The sequence below is a fragment of the Amblyomma maculatum genome, chromosome 2 (genome assembly GCF_055883805.1).
Source record: "Amblyomma maculatum isolate TAMU_Amacu chromosome 2, ASM5588380v1, whole genome shotgun sequence".
Classification (NCBI taxonomy): domain Eukaryota; kingdom Metazoa; phylum Arthropoda; class Arachnida; order Ixodida; family Ixodidae; genus Amblyomma; species Amblyomma maculatum.
Window position 1 is genome coordinate 3894357 of NC_139345.1, and position 21513 is coordinate 3915869.

Below are 21513 nucleotides of genomic sequence, written 5' to 3' on the forward strand. Positions count from 1 at the left end.
GCTCTAGCAAGGTGGCTGCCCCGCCTAAAAATCTGCAAGCCTCAGGCTTCACTTGTGAGCGGCTCAGAACACTGTAAGGATGGTAGAAGTTTGCACAGGTTTTTAAAAGCCTGTTTTGTCTGTACGTGGCCTGTGTTGTAAAACACCTTCATTGTCTGTATGTGGCCACAATGCATGAGAAGTTCCCTTGTCGTTTTGACACCACTTAGATGGGCAAGAGATCTTATATGAGCTTCATGTTCAAGTGGAAACTGTTTGCAGCCTTTGCAAACTTGAATAATAAGAGCATTTTAGTACTTACACTGCTTTAGGCCTGACCTTCATGTACTGTGTATTGCCGTATACAAGCAGACATCCTCTTTCCAGAAAGAATCGACCATGCAAGTAGGAGCCAACCTATTCTTAGGGTCTAAGGCACTTTTAGCCAAGCCGTAGGTGAAGTGTGACTCATGCCAGTGTCTGTTGTTTCTAGCAGAATGCATAGAGTTCCATGTGTCGAAAAAAAAAATTTAGTTTGTGTGCAAATTGAAATTGCGACTTATTGAAAAAATGACATGCTCACAAAAGGCTGCCATTTTTGTTTTCTCTTGATTGAATGCTTAATATTACTGTTAGGAATAATACTGTTGGAAATAATCATAGTTGGCAGCAGTTCCTAACATCTGCATTTGTAGAGTCGAGCAGTATTAAAGAAGAGTGGGTTGATCACACTGGTTCATAATTCTCTTTGTCTGTCGGTGTTTACTCTTTCACTTTTCTATAGTGTGAACCCATTACAGTCAAGCACAGATGTAAGTTGCTGAAGCATTATGGTTTTCACTTTGTTGTGTGGTTTTTCATGTGTGTAACAGCAGGATGCTGAAGGCCATGCAACAAGTGTTTTCAAAGTGCATTTGCATGAATTGAATGCCATGCTGCCTCTTCTTGAAAAGTTGTAGTTGGGGCTGGCCAGGGAATTCTTATGTCCTTAAGTGCCTTAGATGACTTCCTCTCAGGGAAGGAGCATTCGTTGGCCTTATGGAGGGTATCTTCTTGTCACGGCTTAAACAGAGAGACACTGACGTCATGGCTGGAGCAGCTTTCGCCGCCTGGTGCTACTCTTTTAACCCTAACAACAGGGTTGAGTCGACCCTTTCGCCGCCTGGACAAATACCCAGCTCTTCTTACAGAGTTGCAGAGGCACACAGAGGTAGGCATGGTCCATCGAGCTTGCATCTTCAGCTTGTTCTACCATTTTATACAGTAAGCTCTCAGTTATACAAATGTCGCTTAAAAGAATATTTCAGAATTAACAAACTTTTGAAAGCTCCCTTGCGCTTTTCCTATGCATTCTATGCAAAAATGCTCCAGTTAAATGAATTTTGGAATAGCGAATTTTAGTTGAACAAACTGATCAGTAGCTCTGATGAGCCCCTTCAACGTTGGAGCCGCTTTACCATTGTCGTCGGCGTAACGGAGAGAAAGAGAGTCACGAGCCAAAGAGAATTTCTCAGGACAATAGTAAGAAAAGCCATGAACTTGGCTCATGAGAAGAGTAACAAATGTTTTGGCTGTATCATCATTGTTGTTGATTGAACAGATCAAAGGGAGTCACGAGCCATGGGAAATTAACGTGCTGAACAGAAGTTTTCTTCAGCACGTGAGGAAAATATAGAGTGCTTTGTAGCTGCATATGCACGCATACATACAATTATCTCTCAAATTCTTTGCCTCAGTATATCACAAAAAACTTCCAATAGCTGCACTCATATTTTGCATTAGGGAGTATAGTAATCGTCCTTAGAATTTTTGAAATCGGGTCAACTAAGTTTTGCACTCTGCAGTGCTGGCATTGTAATACCACCCACAGTTTGGAACTGCTGGCACAAATTCATCCTTTCTTGCAACACGGTTAAAGTGGGTAAGGAGAATGGCGCAGTGATGTAATCCACCCTGGAATGTGAACACAGATCTGTCACTAGCTGGATGTCAGCAGCAACACTTGTGGCAGTGAACACTTTACGTGTGCTGAACAAACAGATATGGAAACTGTGTCCAGTGTTCACCTTGAAGAAGAGTGTGATGGAGAAGAGGCAATGGTAGAGCCAGATTCGAACCCCTTAACTCTAGCCAAGGCTGTAGGATGACTAGGAAAGTTGCGAGAATTTTGGTCTCCGCAACTGGCTGTGTCAGAGAAAGTGCAAAAACGGACTGTCTGGATAGCTTTGTTTACGCTTCAACAGTACCAGTTCAGATGAAAACTATTATTTTATTTTCAGGATGACAAAGGCAGCTAGCACCAGTGCAAATGAAAATATTTTATTTTCAAAATGATGAAGGCAGCTATCTCACTGTTATTCGCCTTGCATTTGTCAATGTATAACTCCATAAATGCATTTCACGATGTTTACTCAGTGTACACCGTGCCCTGTGTTGCTCTATATTGTAGTAGATATTCAGGTTAGTGAACTTTTAGTTAAGTGAACTACAGTGGAATACCACTGAATGAACGTCACTTAAACGAAGTATTCAGTTGTACGAACTTTATTAAAGGAGCCCAAAACAGCCATAGCAATACAGTTTCCCTATGCCTAGTATGTGAAAGAATGTCGATGTAAGATAACCTTCCCGCAAAAATTTTTTAAATGCGGCATTTGGAAGCAGAGTTATTTGCAATCCAATTTTGAATATCTGCGCCTTCGCGGCTTTCCTCCTCTTTTCAACTTTTTAGCGCGCGCAAAGGCTGGCCCTCCTCCAAGGCCTCGCCCACTGACACGTCACAACTGACGCATCTGCGCTTTTACTTTTTTTGCTTAACGCCGCACGCCGCAACTTCCGTTTTGTCGCGCTTGCTTGCCGACGCGCCGCCGGGGGCCTCTTGTCGTCTGCTTCATCGTCATCGCCCGATCGCCCTTCGGCACGAACTCGCAAGTTTTGTTGCCACGCTATACATCCCTGGCGTTAACCTCACCTTTGATTTTGTGTTACGTCGTGTGCGCGACGGGTGCAGGACGGTTTTGGGCTAGACTGGTCGCTCTCTTGAATTCGCGAAGGCAGTTATCGAAGCGCTGAATTGTTGTTGACGGGACATGAGTGGGAGGTTGTTACAGTGAGCAGTCCCTGGCTGCGAAGGTATTGCTAGTGACGGGAGGAAAAAAATTCTGCATCAAGTGCTTCAAAACGCCAACCTCCGGAAACAGTGGCTACAGCTCATCGGATAGCCAGCATCGGTGAACAAAGCGTTTATCTACGTTTGCTTTACCAGGATATGTGGTTCGCGATTTGGGGATCCCAACAAGACTGAGTCTGAGTGAAGGAGCGGTACCAACGCTGTTTCTTCCAACCCTGCCGGTAAGTGTAAAATGAAAAGATTGTGATAATATTAGCTTTAGACGCGTTATCACAGTAGTGTGGATTTTTTTTTTTTTTTAACTCAGGCGATCTTGCTCGGCGTTGTGGCATGCATATAGCAAGATTTGTCATGATCACTGTGAACTACACTGCTCAAAATAAACCAGTGGCGAGCTTACGATGGGATTTTATTTTTTAATGTTACGCTAGTCGACCCCACGCACCAATGCACCCATATAAGCCGTATACTATCATCGTCGGGGTTCAGCAGCGGATTCTTCAACGGCGTGTACTTATGGGGGTCGAGTCCCTTCTCGGTACTCATTCGCCGAAGTCGCTTTTCGAGCTCGGGGTCCATAATATCCGTACCGCAGCAAGGGCACGAGATGTTAGCGAAAGACTAGAAATTCAGAATCGAGATCGCAGAGAGTGGTCTTCCGGGCGTTGCGGAGGGAAACTCGTGCACCTTGCCCGAACCGCCCGAACCTTGAAACCTTCGTTTTTAGGCTTCGTGAAAGATAACGATCGATGGTAAAGAAAAAAAAAAGGGGGGATGAGGAGAAGGGGACTGCGTAGTGGTGCGCTGTGGTGTAGTTTGTCAGCCGCGGTTCGGCGTCAGCTGACTGCAACGAAGAACGCGCGCGCCGACAGGAAGCCTTTATCCCAGCATGACTCCCGCCCTGTAGCATTTTTTTTTTCTTTTTTTTTTATGCCATGTGGTGTTTGTACAGAGCGCACTCTGAAATGTCGCGCGAATGGAGCCGCGTCCAAGTTCACCAACCGAGGCAGCCAGGAAAGAAACACGTGAAACCGAGATGGGCGTTGATAAGAAGAAAGAGAAGAAAGGAGGGACACTGTCAGGAATGAAGAGATGGAAACAGAAAAAAAAAGTGCCAACAGGCTTTACCCTTCAGCAAAAAGGGGGGAGGGGGGGATCGCAAAATAAACGTTATCACTCGCGTGAACTGGCTTAGTCGCTCAAAGTTGTGCCTCTTTATCCCTAGCGATCAGTTGCCGATCGGAAGTGTAAGAGTTGGTTTTGACAGGAGCATAGACAGGAGTTATACACAATTAGATTTTTCCTGCGGAAAGGGCGGGGGGGGAGATAAACCGCAACAAGGGAAGAGGACTTCTCCAAATGGCTCACCGACAGCAATAAGAGCAGGAGCCTTCTCCGGTTCCTAACGGAAAATAATTTGCACGGGTTCTTATAATATGCCTTATGGCAAGCTTGCGTAATAAAAAAAGAAAAAACAGCGCGCGCATGCAGTAGTGCAACGATCGAGTGACACAGTTCGGCACAATGTTACAAGTGGCTCACAAATGCACATTTATTTTTGTCCCAGATTTTCCAGGAACAGCGGGTACAGATCATCAGCCAGCTGGATGGAATGGAAGTGGACCTCGCAGGAGATGGGCGTTGCGACTCCCCGGGCTACAGCGCCAAGTACTGCACGTACAACGTTGTTATCATTCAGACTGACCATGTTCTACAATGGGAACAGGTAAGAATAGGAGAGGTAAGGCAATGCTGCGATACGAAAATTGGCAAGCTGCAATTCCTATTAACTGTGTGAAGTCAGCTGCAGTGCCCAATAGTGCGAGCATGGGGCTTGGCCTCAACTAACGAGTCTCAGTGCAGTCTTTAACAAAAGGCGCCAATTTCTGCATATTATTAGGAGAAATTTATTTCAGCCTCACCAAGAGTGCCCTTGGCAAGTGCTGCTTGCATGTCTATATATAAAAAGAATCAAATTAATCATTATATAATACAAACAATTGAATTACAAAATGTTTCATCGTTGCAAACCATTGGGGAAGAGGTACATTTGCTGTCATATATTATTATGTAATGAGGTTTTAATTTCATCTATCTACAAACTGCCACCCAGCTATCTGGACATATTGCAAGAGCAGCAAATCGCCCATACAGCACTACTTTGATGCTTGGCGCATTACTAAAGATGCATGCAGTTGCTTGCTTTAATAATTAGGGCGAATACATGGTAATAACATTATTCTATACTGCATTTACTAAGTTAAAAGCTGTGAGCAGGTCAAAGGGCTGTGAAGCAATAGAACCATGGATCCAGACAATCACAAGTCTATGTTGCTGCCCTGGGCCAGGGTAATGATGACCTGATCATCAGCATGTAGTGCAGCCTGTTGAACCACATATGCGATAAGCGTGATGGCCATGATAGACCATGCAGCAAATGCCTGCATTAGCTCCTTGCAAACAGGCAATGGATGAGCAGAGGTAATCTGTTTTGTATAGGTTTTTTTTTTCTAAAGTTTTTCACTTTGATGTTGTTTGGAAGGTGCACGGCTCACACATGTGGCATTTGTCAACCAATGATAAATTTAAGAGATAGGTAATGCAAATAGAACTTCACGGAAAAAACTTTTTACACATCCGCACATTACAGCAAGACATAGCCAAGAAAGAAACCCATAATGAATTGAAGAAACAACAATGTAAATGTGAGTGCTGAGACTGCGAGATTAATTTAATACTGAGGCAGCTTGGTTATAACGCCAGTAAGAAACACAAAAACAATGGGATGTTCTATACTTTCTTATACTGACAATTGTTTGGTCAACAACACCTCTTAGATTTCTTGTCACAGTAAAATAGCAGTACAAGACCAGGTGTCTTTTAACGAATATGTTGCTAAAACTGTTTTCAACTGCAATGCAGCAGCTGTAAGCAGGTTCAGCATCTATGATTGACTAGAATACACACCAACACTACCAACTCATCAGTCAAATATATATATATATATATACCGTCGGCACGTTGTTTTTCCTTCCGCTTTGCATTTAATGCTCTTTATTCCAATAATCATCATAAGAGGAATTCCTGTAAATGTCAACAGTATAAACATAAAAAAAAATGTTTGCCTTGCACTCGCAGACTGTTCGCTCCTTTAAATGCTATATATATATATATATATATGTACATTTTTTACAGATTCATGTGCTTTCAGGAAGCTAAACTGCATTCTCATGAACTCCCTGTTCCTGAAGGACATTCGACAACTCTCCCCTAAAGCCCAAACATCCTCCCTTGAATCATTTCATAATTTGGTCATCAGATTTGCTCCCAAATCAATTGCATACTCGGATGATGGGATGCAAGCAAGGTAAGTTGAGTGAAAGAGAAGGATACAACATTATTTTTTACTACAGTGCCAGTACGCATTCCAACTTTTCTGCATTGCATATGCAAACAATCAATCCTTGCATGAAGCATTTAATGTATGTTCATAATACTGTCATTGTAAAAGGAACAGAGGCCAGAGGAAATAGAACTCAGTAAAAAAAAAATCAGAAGTTCATCTATGAAAGCCTGTGCTTCATTCGCACCATATCCTTTTCCTCCTTTCGATTCTTCAACTTGCTAAGTAGCCCAACTAAGCAGATCGCGTTTAGTTAATGCTACAATAGCCACTACGACCAGCACTCCCCTTAGTACAGTGCTTGATCTGGAGCTGTCATGTTATCAGGCCAGGTAATATGAGACCTTACAATTACGACTCACAGGAGTCAGTTCTGACATCTGCCAAAAAAGGGCACCCACTATGTCAAGTGAATCCCAACGCCTGCTCAAAGTATGCACCCAATGAGAAATTTTCCACAATCTTCCATCCTGACATTAAATACTCTGCTGTAAAATTAGCTGAACCTATCTTGTGTCTTTCTCTTCGAATCTCAAGACTGCTGCCATGTCAAAGGTAGTTTTCATACATTTTGAGGAGACTGCGGTGCACACTTCTGACATTCTAAGAATGCTTCATATAATATCGTAAAAGCATATTTGCTAGCATGGTAGCACTAGCCATTCTATAATCCCCTTCCATAGAAAAAGTGAGACAGGAGGCTGCAGACTGCACAGGCCATCTAAGGGTCCTCATTGGAAGTCACTGATCTTATGTTAGAATAGGCAGATGGGATGACATAAAGAACGAAGTTGAGGACAAGCATAAAGCGCAGGATGAAAAAACACCTCATCTCTCTTTTGTGCTCCTCATCTTAGTGCAGTCCCAAGACAAAGGCAGTTTTTAAAGAACTGGAAGTTATCAGCGCAAGTTTCCGACCCCTCTAGAACCATCTCGAATGTCCCGAGGCTACTGTATTGAAGCTGCAAGAATGCTCAAGGTTCACTTGACCACTTGAACTAATGATGATCGCTAGAATACAACAGCAGGGAGAACACAGGTGATTCACGATATGATGTTGTATAGCCCATGTCATACATTCATTTTGCTGCTTGGAGATCATTGCATCACATTCTTAATTCTAAAGGCGCTGAACATAGTAGCTAAATCAGAAGCAATTTCTGCTGCAGTGTTGTGAATATAATGCATAATGGTTCATTATGGTAGTCTCTTCTGTATAATTTTGCTGGTAGGCAACAAGAAACACATTTTTTTCCAAAGTATGAAAAATTAATTCATATTTACCTTCTTTATAGGTCACATCTGGCTGTAATTCACTTTAATGAAAATTCCTCAAGGCTCCAGGCACAGACAAAAAAAGGAGATGACCGCTGGAAAGTAAAGATGGCAAAAGCAAGGAAAGGACATTTCAGTGTTGCTCCAGTGAAAACGCAGCCTACGTTTTGTAAGTTCAGAGTTTGTTCTACTTATAATATTACACGAAAAACTAAGTGCACTGTTGTAATCTCGATGACTATTTCATGCAGCGTACGTCCACAAGCTCCTCCAAGATGTGGAGAAACAGTCTGGGGGCTCTTCGCACAGAGAGACAGCTGCAAGCATAGCTTCAGAGCGTCACTTTATAACGGATGCCTATGAAAGACCGTCAAAAGAAGAACTGATTGCTGCTCACAGACACAGATTTGCTCTTCACAATGACTAGTCAATTACACAGTACAACTGTCAGTGTGCTTAACCTAAATGCTAAACAGACTGGCATCATTTTTTAAAAATACACAGCGCAACAAACATAGGACAAGCGAGTAGACGGGAACAGCGCTGACTATCAACTGCATGATTTATTGAAAGAATACTAATATATACAAAAATGCTCTGACAACCAAGTGCGCATGTTCGCAGATAAAACAACATTTCAAGTTTTTTCTGCGAACATGCGCACTTGGTTGTCAGAGCATTTGTGTATGTATTCGTGTTCTTTCTATAAATCATGCAGTTGATTAGTCAGTGCTGTTCCCGTCTACTCGCTTGTCCTATGTTTGTTGCGCTGTGTATTTTTAAAAAATGATGCACCAACTAGCTCAACTCACAGTTCTTTTGAGACTGGCATCAGCGCCACAAAGCATTGGCCACTGGAGCCAAGAAAATTGTTTCAATATGTTTGCTGCGGCTGACAATAGCTGGAGCGCAGTTTCATATGACTTTTGTTGTCTGAGTGAGTGCAATCTTGTACCCATATCTCTGCGTATTCCTTGTGGCTGCGGCTAAGCAAAAGTGCACACAAAACATGTTGCTGTTTGCTTATCGCGGCAACTACACATGGTGTGCGACCGCTCGCAGGCCTTTCAAGTATTAGTATATCAAAGCTGCCGCTTGAAACAAAAGTAAAAAAGGCAGAGCAACTGTGGGTTCAAGGTGTGTAAGGCTAGATTGCGAATAATTATGCCAGTCAGAGTTTTTCAGCTTCTTGAGGCCAAACTAGAAGTAAATGGAAATTTCAAGTGAGCCGGCTTCATAAGTGACCATGTAACATCCCTCTTTTCATGGGCTTGCTGTTCCCCATCCGTTAAGCTACACAGTTTACAAGACAACAGTGTAATTATGCTGATTATTATTATGTGCGCGAAATAATACAGTGTTCTTAGCGGCAATTTAAACTGCTGAGCGACTCAATCAACTTTATTCAGATTTTTTTCCTCCTGTCGACAGAAAAACAAATGCTAAGGTAGGAACAAAAGGCTACTAATACAGTGGCTTGACGAGGTTTTTACCCCTGTTTGACATGGACGACAGACAGTCATATTTTTACAGTGATCTGCTAGCGAAAAAAAAAAAAAAAAGATCAGCAAGTAAAAGAAATGTGCAATATGGACAGGTGCTGTGTCGGAAACAAAGTGTGAGAAATGTACATGTATTTACATTCACTTGCCACTGACTCTTGTACACACTTTGAGTATCTTTAACGCGCAGAACATAAAAGAAAGACATGGTGACAAAAAAAATATTAAAGTGTCACATACATTCGAATGTACACCGGCTCAAGCATAAGAAACAGCAAGGTGGTCAGTTATAAAACTAAGAAAGCACAGTTTTTCGCCGAGGAGAGCAATTCTCTAGGAATAATCTCGAAATAAAGTCGTTTTCTTTGTTTCTTCGGTGCGTCCTCATCACTGCACGTCATGTGAAACCTTGCAAGTGCCAGATACAGCATGCGTATCCTAATACTATATGTTTACCGCGGCGGCTTGTACCTCTCCGGCTCTACCGCTCAGTCGTTTGTGGTGAAACTGCGCACGGAGCTTTGATATTACGGTAAACTTTATTTGCTCGTAGGAAGTTAGGTAAGGGTGCTTAATTCGTTGCTGCTGCGTACAATGCAAACCCGCAGTCTGTACCGGGATCGGGGCCGAAAGCCGCCAACGCCGGCGCACGATTCCGCGGGTTCACGCACGGCCGAGCCAGGTAGGCGCAGTTGTCTTAGGTAATTTACTATAAGGCAAAATTTTATAACCTACAAACTTACTACGAGACAAAATGCAACCTCCGTGAGTAGTTTCACGCAATCAAGTCAACAGTTAAGACGGTAGGATTTTAATAGCCGCCACAGTAATGATGCATCACAACGACTAACTCATTGCACCTGTGAAACCGTCGCTTATCTGTGAGCTATGTTCAAGCTAGTAAACACATTACTTACGAACGTATGTTGTCGCCTTGACTTGATCCGAGGTGCGTATTTTGGTTTGGTGGACACAGGAACGGAGCAGCGGTTGCCTCCGAAATTTTGCTGCACTACGTAAGGCGCAGAGGATTGGGGCCCGACATTTAAAGCACCGACTTAATGCTGTAAACCTGTAAGCCGACTTCGAAGTTCATTTCGCATGGGCGACACAAGAAACGAGAACATTCACAGGCGGAAAGTGCCCCGCAAGTACACTGCAAGGAACTGAAACGAGACCGCCGCTTGCGACCGCGCCGCGATTGCCGCGGTGCCTGCGCGAAGGGCAAAGATGCACGCGTGCGCGCGCGAGACCGGAAGTGCAGGAAAAAAAAGCTTTGAAAAAATGTTTCTGTCTACAGAACATCCTAATTTTCTTTCCTGATAATTAAAAGTTAAGCGTATTTCAATTTTTCTGGTATAAGCGATAGTTTAATGGCTGTGTGACGTCGCAAAGAAGCAGACCAATAGTCATTCGAAAACGCATGCAAGTAGCAGCGTTGCACAGAGGAGAAGGAGGACTGGCAAAAGTCGAAGGAAAGAACGCGCCAACTTTCGAATGGGATTGTGGGACCTGCACTGCGCGTAGACGTGTATTATTGCGTTCAAATGTGTGTCGCAGCATAACCTAGCGACTGAGATAGTTTGTGAGGAGTGCTCGGGAGGTGTTTGTGGGCCCCTTTAAATCCCCCCACCGAAGCTTAATTGAACACTATGCAAACGCCCTTCATTTTAACGAAATCAGTGCTGTGTCTCCCATGTCATATTGAACCCTTCAACAAGCACAAATCGCACTTTTTGTGGCATATTTTTACGTTGAGAACCACGTTTCATTACCGCATGACAAAAAGTGTCCAGTCATTTAGCTTTAAACTGAATTGGCTTGTAGCCAGCCGAATCCATAGCTGGCTTTGCACGCTTAATTGTCCTCACAGTCAACCAGTCTTAGCGAGAGCATTAGCCCTACTAGGCTTTTAATTTCAAGAAAGGTGTACGTATGCATGTTTCATGCTGGTTAACCATAATGTGCTAAAGCAGTGACCTGCTTGGAGAAAATGAAGGTATTTGCTGCCCAGCAGACCGTTGTGCCAGACACTGTTCACGGGAGCTTGCACACAGTGATTGAGTTCAAGAACACTGCAGGCCTAGGATTGAAAGGCCTGCAAGATGCTACTGCTTTCTTTGCTTGCAAATGAGCGCAGTGACAAATGGGTTGAGGTATGACTTGGACACCCAGCCGATGTTTCTTGAAGCTAATGGAATCAACCTTTCACGCACTCATTTCAATTCAGCGAACTTTCATTTTAACAAACTTTTTCTTGAGGTCCCTTGAAGTTCGTTCAAGTGAAGTTCCACCGTATTTTCTTGGGTCCCTTTAAGTTTCATCAAGTGAGAGTTAACTGTATTGCTTTCTGGGCATTTTATTGTTAAGAGACGATAGATGAAAGAATGATAAAAACCTAAAATGCAGCACTGTATTTAGTTGCTGCTCAAGATCAAAGCGACGAATGTGTCTCAGAGGGGATATCTTCTGCCAATGGTGTTGGCCAATTCCCATAATGTTATGGTTAATTCCATTACACTTGGTAATGTGATATTGCTGGGAGCTAGCAAGTGGTAGGGGACTAGCTACTGACTGGCTGACTAACTACGGCATCATGACAATCAGTTGTCACCATTGGCTAAGGGGTCTCTGTTGAGTGGAACCTTTCGCTTCTTCATTGAGTTGTATTTGGCTATGATAGGCTTTTCAACTCACATTCCTTATTTGTCAACATGGTAAGGGTCAGAAGAAGAAAGAGTGAATGCTAGCATAAAAACGTGCCAGCATGTGGTGGATCCCATAGCTTTTGTTTTTTTATTTGGGAAAGTGAAGTTTCTGTCCAGTCGAGCTTGCTGAAACAATTTGCTCTTTTTGGATTGTGATGGCGTGTGCTTCCTTGCAGGAGAGCCACATAGATCGTGGAGACACTCAGAGGAGTGTCTTTGTCTACAAGGAAATGGCGGTACGTAGTGTCCTGCATTGTCCTACTGAATTGTCCAGCTATATTGTCGGCCCCATTGGTTGCAGGCTAGCTGCTCTTCCATGAGGCGTCAGAAGGAGCTGGAACTAGAAGTGCTTGCCGGCACCGTAGATGGCTGCGATGGAGAGGTGGGCATACATACATTGTTGTTTTTTTCTAAGTGTTGAGAGGGATGTACCAGTTCATGCATGCTGACATGACTCCAGTCATGTGCAGCTAGTCATTGTTGCTGTCCCACACTATGTGGCAGGGGTTTTCTCTTCCATTTCACCCTTGTGTCATGTGTTTTATACTGAGATTAGCAATGATCAAGTGCAGAGTGCAGCATATGGACACATTGGTTCAATTACGGTGCTCGCAATCTTGGCCCAAACAGTCGAAATAATGCAGGATGGGGTGTGTTCTGCATATTGGGTAATGGGTTTTCCTGAACGCTACACGTTACTCCAAAAGGCATTTGCAAATTAAAAACGTACGGGCTGGTATGTTGCTGCTTATAACGCCTCTAGTGGCAATGTAACTGACGAGGGTAGTTTTAAATTTACTGTGTAAAGTTATTAACTTTCAAAGCAAGCTTGTTATTTTACACATCTCATGTTCATGGTAGCTTTATATTTACTGTAGCTAATCATTTAGAAATGCAAGCAAAGTGCTTTCCTGTACAAGTAGGAACTGACCTTTAATCATCGACCTTCCAAGAACAAGACTGAACCTGGATAAGTCAAAACTTGAAAGGGATTGTGAAAGATATTGGTGTATTGATAATTTGATATGTCATAAATGGCATAGACAACATGATCTGTTTTGCATGCTGTGCCCCTTTGCCGGTGTGCTGCAAGAGCACCACTCAGAAGGCATTGGTAGGCCTAACCTACTTCACATTGAAAGCGCAGAGGACATGTAGTAATTATTATTATTTTTTGCAATGTTTATTGCCTCGGGGCATAAAAAGAATGTTATGAAAGATGAAGGGTATCAAATAAATGGAGAAAGGTTGGCTTTTTTGAAGCCCAATGTACTATTCGAGCACCAATTTATGCAGTATTCTCCGTACATTAAGGTAAATAATAATAATAATAATAATAATAATAATAATAATAATAATAATAATAATAATAGTTAGCTTTACTGCTGCATCCATGTTAACGACCTACCATGAACGCCTTAACTGCTTTTGGTATTTATCACATTCCTAAAGCTACTTGTTGTCTGCAGCTAGTGGCTAGGTCAGGAGCACATGACTGTTCTGGAAAGCTCAGAAACCAGCTTGTGAAGGCTTTCTTCAAAGAACAGAAGACATCTCAATGCCACTTTTGTCTAACTTTGTATTTTCTCTTTGTAGTAGGGTAGGTTCTGTTACTGCAAACCTTTACATACTTTAATTCAATCTACATGACTCTCAGATCCTTTATAAATGGGCTCAGCACTGCCTCTCTTCAGTGATTGGTAGTGTAGTGTAGTCACAGAGATTTGGAAACCAAAAATGCTTGACGATGCCACAGTTTGCTTGGAAAAGTGGTGTGTGGCAGCAGTACTTTGTTTTTCATTTTGTTTTGCTCTTTTATAGCTTACGAAAACCTCATCTTCTGTGAAAGTAGTCTCACTGTCATTTGAATGTAGTGATCTTATGGATTACTGCGCATAATCAGTAGACCAGAGACGCACATCCAAAGTTTTGTGATGAGTGGCTTGAAGTGCAGCATAACTGACAGGGCACTTGATGGTCCAGGAGCTGCAGTGCCTGGGAGAGCTGCTGCATGTGGGTCCTGTGGTGCTGCTGTCTGCAGAGGAGCGACGTGACCTTTACCTGGCACTCTTCTCCAGCTGCCTGGTGCAACTGTCCCTGGCTAATGGCCGCTTCTCCTACCAGGTGGTGCACCTCAATCAACTGGCTTTTTGGTCTTTTTTTTTTCTTTCTTTTTTTCACACTTATGCCATGTTCCCCTCCGTGGTGGGTGACAGTGCTAGTCTGGCTGCCCTGCATAAGTGGAAGTCACCCTTCACATTCTGTTGTGGAAATCTGTTCCAGTGCCGTCCGTCAGAATTTGATTTCCTTACATTTTTTGTGTGGATATACTCTAGACCTACAATCAATCAATCAATCAATCAATCACATTGTGTAGGGGTTTCACATGAGGGGTGGGCGGCTTCAGAGAAGGAGGTTTTTAATAGCTGTCCTGAGGTTTTTCCAACTGGAATGGTGCACAACTTCTTCAGGCAAATCATTCCATTTCTTCATTGTAAGTTGAAAAAAAAAAAAATGAATGAAGATGCAACCATGTGCGCACATGCACAGGGTACACTGACTTGGAGTGACGAGTACCGAATATGGGACGGTGGGCAGGTGATATAACGTCAGATATCGGAACATGGCAAAAGTTATGATAAAGAGTGATTCTAGCTATTGTACATCTTGTTTCTAGGTCTAGAAGGGTCTTCATTAGATATTAGTGCTGTGACACTACTACTAGTATAGGAAGAATAATCATGGAAGGTAAATTGGTCTGTGCGGTTCTGGATCGAATTCAAGGGTGTTAAAAAGATTAGCCTGGTGAGGGTCCCAAACTGAGAGTTACCAAACAAATACATAGGGGATACATAAGAATGGCAGCAATGGAAAGAAAATAGGGAGGTTTTGTTAACGTTTAAGGTTATTAACCACACTTTACACCTCTTTTCGATTGTTTGTAAGTCACATTGTAGGATGAGGACATCTGAACTATATAATATAGTTAATGGGTCGATAAATAACAGTCATCTGCAAAAAGACGTTTGTCAAAAGTTATATCATTAGGGAGGTCGTTGATGTAGATCAGGAAAAGGAGACCCAGGACGGATTTTTGCAACACAACAGAAATCGCTGGAGAAAAAGGGAAGGGGTGGTTATTTGCAAAAACAAACTGATGGCATTCGGTCAAAGAACTATGTAACACATTAAAGACTAGGGGGTTAAGGTTTAGCCATGAAAGTTTCAAGAAAAGTCGATTATGGGGAACTTTATCAAAAGCTTCCTTGAAGTCTAAAAACAGTGAATCTACAGGTATACTAAGGTTTAGTTGAGAGCTGAAAATACTAGTGAAAACTGCGAGTTGTGTATCACAGGCTAAATACTTAAGAAATCCACGCTGACTAGGATGGAAGTTGTTAAAGATACTCATTATTTGGGGAAAGATGACATGTTCCACCAGTTCAGAACAAATGCTGGTAATGGAAATCAGGTAGTAGTCAAGTCAAGTTGTCTAACATTGTTTATGTTCCTTGCAGGGACGCCTGCCCATAGCAGGCTTGGCAGTTGCAACTTCCCAAGATCCGGCAGATGGCTGTGCCTTTGACATCCAAGGTGGCATCAGTATTCTTTCTTGGAGAAAAGTTTTTTTTTGTGTGTGTGTGCTGTAATGAATTGTTTTAGTCTTTTACGCTAGCGGAAAACTTGAAGAGGTCGATTTCAGATGTGTGTTAGGATACCAGTACTAGTCCTTACAGCTTGCATTAAAACAGCCAGTCACTCATATTTTAGATTTAGCCAATGAAAGTTCTTTGCTCTTTTCATGTTAGTACAGAAAAACTTTTGCGGCAGTTTTGAGGGCTGACATATTTCGGTTGTCAAATTGAAAACCATTAACATTTAAAAAATGCACGAAAACTGCGTTTTTAGCTGCAAGAAATTAGCAAGTGGAATCATGTGTGCTGTATCAAAATCCAGGTGCTCATGGGTGATACTGTAGTTAAACCAACTTCCATGCTAATGAAGATTTATAGCTATGAGTTGAACTTGCATTACCAAGACTTCTGTGTAATAAGATACTTGATACTTACTTTTTTTTTTTTTACTGGTCATATTGGTATGGCAATGAAGTGTCTTGCTAAAACAAAGTGGCCATGCTCTGCTGATTTCAGTGTAGGAGATGACACCTTATGTGTTGCTGGTGGCCATGAGCTTCTGTTGGGCTCTGAAATTTGCACAGACTGTCTAGCTCACTGTGGTGACTGTAGGCAGTGTTTTCTTGTGGCTTTGAATTAAGCCTTTCTGCACACCAAATTCTGGGAGTAATTGTAGAGCAGGCCATGGTGTTCACTTTCACGTGTTATTCATGTGCCTCCTGGCGCGGGCCTGTAACAAGTGCATGGAGCGTCTGACCAACCACCACAATATGTGAATGGCTCTGACTAGCCTGTGACTAAATTGCCCCTGGCACTGAGGAATGTTTTTTTTTTTTTTTTTTTTGGTTATATTCTTGCTCTACGGAAGTGCAGAGAGATCAGTGTCAGCTGTATCTGAGTTAAGATTATGCCCAGGTCCGATGGTGCCACGCATGACCGTGCTCTGCCGGAGCACTGAGGAGGCTTCTCAGTGGAAGGCCAAGCTCAACTGCTCTGCTCCACCGGCAGCAGCGCCCAGCCCCCTGCGGCGAGCAGTGACGCCCATCGGGGCCGCCCCCGCAACACAAGCACCCACCGTCACAGTGGTACGGCCGATGGAAACTCCCATGCCACAGCGGCCCTTGGTGAGTCAGTTGGGGCTTGTTGGGGTTTGTTGATAGTCAAAGAGATATCATTGCACCTTCATGTTGTCAAGCTGAGCATCAAGCAAAAAATAATTTGCTTTCTGTAGCTTAACACCATCTGGTGCAATGTCAAGAAACACTTTTTTTTTTTTACCGTTTACAGTCTGGCCCAGTTATAATGAAGTCGGCGGGAATTGGAAATCGCTTCGCTATATCCGCTATTTCGTTGTATCTGGACTATGAAAAAAAAAAAGACAAATTTGAGTATATTGTTTTATCGTCGCTGAACGAAGTGGTCCGGTGTTCCCTGAACTCGTTTTGCAAGTGTAGTTTTCAGGACCGCGGCCTCTATACTGTCCAACTGCGAACCGAAGTTCTGCTCTGAACTCCCGAGGTACTTCCATAGTGTGTCAACAGCTGCGATGACCGTTGCGGAGGTCACCGACTTAAGGGCGCAACCAGTGTCTTCGCAGTCACTGTTGGAGGCGCTATCTGTCCCTTCCATGACGTTCCCGGCAACTTCATCAACTGTGAAGTCCTCCGTGGCAACAAGTTTGTCGTTGGCGGAAATGAAGTCCATGTGGGACTGACCTGGAGGCACAAGGTCCAACTTGTTAGGGGACTCCCATAGCTGCTGCAAGCAGGCTGTCGTGACGGCACTATTAGCTGTTGCAGCGATGTCATCCGCGGCAGCTTCGTCCTCGGCAGGCGCCATGTCCGTGCTGCTGCTTCGGGAGAAGCCAGCTTTCTTAAAGCAGTGAGCAATAGTCAGGTGCTTCGCGTCCCTCCAGACTCCATTTGCAAAATAGATAGCCTTCACCAAAGGGACCTTCATCTCGGCCACGTTGTCAGCAGACCAAGCATCGATCAGAAGATCAGAAGGCACTTGATCTCTCGACGCCGGTAGTGGACCCTGAAGTTAGCGATAACCTCCTGGTCATAGGTTGCAGGTTGGCAACTTGGTGAAGCTCAAGTCCTTAGCCTTCACTAGCATGATGAGTCCACTGAGCGGGATATTTTTGATCGGTCATCCAAGAACCACCTGTAAAGTGCGACTTCTGCATCGGCGTACGTAGCGCACCGGATCCTCTTTCGGTCCTCGCTGCCAACGTCGTCGAGAACGGCTCTATCTTGCTGCTGTCCTTGATTATCGTTGAGGGTGTGGACTGTGCGATTTTATACTTCCGTTCGATATCACTCTTCACGTTTTGGCGCACTTCGTCCAGAATGGCGCGCTTCGTCTTTAGTGACAACACTTTTCTCTTGCCCATTGAGGTGCTGGGACTCGCAAGGCTCGACATTGCCGAGAATTGAAGGGTCGGGTTCGAGAAAAGGAATAACTGAGTAGGTCCGTTGTCTAAAAATTATCCAAGCGAAGTCAGGGGTCACAAGATATCAAAGGTAAGAAGCGGAACAAGGCAGGAAGGAGTAATGGCGTCAGCGAGAGAAGCGCATACAAAGATCCACGAAAACAGAGGAAACACTCTCACTTCTCTCGCTTTCACGACAATATCTTCCCGACTCTTCCCCGGGCCTAGAACCGAGTGGAGAGCAATTCAAGAACCGTGATTCACCAAGTCTATTGCTGCTGCGCGGCGCCATCTAAAATTGTTTATTTTTTTACCTCCCGCGCAACCGACTCGACGGCACGACGGGACGCCGCATCACGAAGACTACAAGCCAAGCAATGCAGTGAAGCAACATTTTGCTTCGCGGGAGTGTAGACGACGCTGCATATGCTGCTGTCAGCCACATTTTATCCTTAATTTTGCGAAAAAATTTGCCTGAAGTTGTAAAAATCTCCTGATACATTATTTTTTATTTCGTACAAAATCACTTCGTTATATTCACTGACATGCGCTTATTTACTTCATTAAAACTGGACCCAAATTGTGTGAAAATGCAAAAATGGGAATGGGAAATTGAACTTCCTTCGTTATAACTGCTATTTCACTATAAGTGGTATTGCTATAACCGGGCTAGACTATCAGGGATTCCCAAACTTCCAGGAGCTCTCAAGGGGCCTTAAATTCTTTAGAGTGTTTCTTGTGTTCTATGAGCTCCTTCAGTTGTACCCTTTGCTTGATCCATTTTATCTGAGACCGCCCCACCGGGGTGGCGCAGTGGTCAGGGCGCTCGACTACTGTGTCCAAGGAAGCGGGATAGAATCCCGGTCTCGGCAGCTGCTTTTCGATGGAGGCGAAAAGCAAGGCGCTAGTGTGCTGTACGATGTCAGTGCATGTTAAAGAACCCCAGGTGGTCAAAATTTCTGGAGTCCTCTACTATGGCGTCTTCATAGCCTGAGTTGTTTTGGGACGTTAAACCCCACAAACCAAACCAAACTTTATTTGGGACCAATCCTACTGTGATTGATTACAGCAGACCCTTTCACCATACAGCCAGTCATTATTTCAGAGATATCATTACTGAGTGCGCGGTAGAAGTAGGCGGTAGGATAGTTAGAGAGGATACCGGTAAGGAGACGAAAGATTTGATTAAGAAACGCCAGAGTATGAAAGCTTCCAATCCAACAGACCAGATCGAATTGGCCGAGATATCAAAGCTAATCAATAAGCGCAAGGTGGCCGATATAAGGAAGTATAACGTGGATAAAATTGAGCATGCTGTAAAGAACGGGGGAAACCTTAAAGCAGTAAAGAAGAAATTGGGCATAGGCAAAAACCAGATGTATGCGATAAGGGACAAGGCGGGCAACGTCATCACTAATATGGACAAGATAGTCAAAATAGCCGAGGAGTTCTATACAGATCTCTACAGTAGCCAAAGTAGTCAGGACCGTAATGAGATTGGCGGTAGGGAAAAACAGTCAGACGTTCCACCAGTGACGAAGGACGAGGTCAGGAAAGCACTAGAAACTATGAAAAGGGGGAAATCAGCTGGAGAGGATCAGATAACAACAGATTTGCTGAAGGACGGGGGGGATATTGTGCTAGAAAAACTGGCCACCCTGTATACGCAGTGCCTGGTGTCATCGACGGTACCGGAACCATGGAAGAATGCAAACATTATCCTCATTCACAAGAAAGGGGACTCTAAGGACCTTAAAAATTACAGACCAATCAGCTTACTGTCTGTTACGTATAAGGTATTTACTAAGGTAATCGCTAATAGAATCAGGACAACCTTAGACTGCAATCAAGCAAAGGATCAAGCAGGGTTTCGGAAACGGTACTCTACTATCGATCATATCCATGCCATCAATCAGGTGATAGAAAAATGCTCGGAATATAACCAGCCCTTATACATAGCATTCATTGATTACGAAAAAGCATTTGACTCAGTTGAAACCGCGGCGGTGATGCAGGCATTGCGAAATCAGGGGGTAGACGAGCCGTACGTGAAAGTGCTGGAAGATATATATAGTGGCTGCACAGCAACCATAGTTCTGCATAAGGAAAGTAACAAAATTCCCATAAAGAAAGGTGTTAGGCAAGGAGACACAATCTCCCCAGTACTGTTCACAGCTTGCTTAGAGGAGGTATTCAGAGACTTGGAATGGGAGCAGTTAGGGATAAGGGTAGATGGAGAATACCTCAGTAATCTGCGATTTGCTGATGACATTGCCTTGCTAAGCAACTCGGGGGATGAACTGCAAATAATGATTGATGACCTAGACAGAAAAAGTAGAAAGGTAGGCTTGAAAATCAATATGCAGAAGACTAAGGTAATGTTCAACAGCCTCGGGAAGGAACAGCAGTTTACATTAGGTAGCGAAATACTGGAAGTAGTAGGCGAATATGTCTACTTAGGACAGGTAGTAACCGCAGATCCGGACCATGAAAAGGAAGTAACAAGAAGAATAAGATTGGGATGGAGTGCATTTGGCAAGCACTCGCAGATTATGACTACCAGCTTACCGGTATTGCTCAAGAGGAAAGTATACAACAGTTGCATCTTGCCTGTACTCACTTATGGGGCTAAAACGTGGAGGCTAACCAAGAGAGTTCTACTTAAGTTGAGGACAACCCAGAGGGCTATGGAACGAAAAATGGTAGGGGTAACATTAAGAGACAGAAAGCGTGCAGAGTGGGTCAGAGAAATAACTCAAGTTACCGACATTCTAGTGGAAATTAAGAAGAAGAAATGGACATGGGCAGGACATGTAGTGCGAAGAGAGGATAACCGATGGTCACTGAGAGTAACAAATTGGATTCCAAGGGAAGGAAAGCGTAGCAGGGGGAGGCAGAAAGTTAGGTGGGCGGATGAGATTAAGAAGTTCGCAGGGGTCAAGTGGATGCAGCTAGCACAGGACCGGGTTAAGTGGAGAAATATGGGAGAGGCCTTCGCCCTGCAGTGGGTATAATCAGGCTGATGATGATGATGATGATAGCCTGAGTCGCTTTGGGACGTTAAACCCCACAAACCAACCGACCTATTTAATGGTCTGAAGAGGGCTGAAATCATAACAAAGTAAATGCCAAGTGGGCAGCTTTGTCTGTAAAGCTTGCTGCCATGTTTCTCTACTGATATCATGACCGCCTCACATTAGCACTCTCTGCTAGAAATGTGCCAACCGTTGTGTGCCTGACTGCCTTAGTTACGTTCAGATTCTGGACTTTCTTTGTGGAACTTGTTTCGGTTTATTGAATGTGATAAGCAGAAACTATAATTTTTCGTTTTGTTGGCATTAACCGCACTGCTTGCTCTTCCCCTATGTGCATGCAACCTCTGCATCGTGATATTACTGCACTGACAACGATCTGCATTGTGCAGTTTGAAAGAGAAGCCACCAACTT

General features: G+C 43.6%; 1 protein-coding gene and 1 long non-coding RNA gene across 3 annotated transcripts in view; both read left to right on the forward strand.

Annotated features, from left to right (window-relative positions):
* Positions 1-21513, forward strand: part of RtGEF (Rho-type guanine nucleotide exchange factor) — a 43432-nt gene that overhangs the window by 9520 nt on the left and 12399 nt on the right. For both annotated transcript variants that reach the window (XM_084593122.1, XM_084593123.1), the window contains exons 8-13: positions 1051-1189; positions 12174-12233; positions 12299-12379; positions 13981-14121; positions 15516-15591; positions 16548-16756. In XM_084593122.1, the coding sequence (XP_084449248.1) occupies positions 1051-1189; positions 12174-12233; positions 12299-12379; positions 13981-14121; positions 15516-15591; positions 16548-16756 (706 nt within the window). The remainder of the gene's footprint in view (positions 1-1050; positions 1190-12173; positions 12234-12298; positions 12380-13980; positions 14122-15515; positions 15592-16547; positions 16757-21513) is intronic.
* Positions 1200-8352, forward strand: LOC146197862 (uncharacterized). Its single transcript, XR_014704906.1, has 4 exons — positions 1200-3330; positions 4677-4835; positions 6305-7956; positions 8039-8352. It is a non-coding gene; the product is annotated as an uncharacterized LOC146197862 (long non-coding RNA).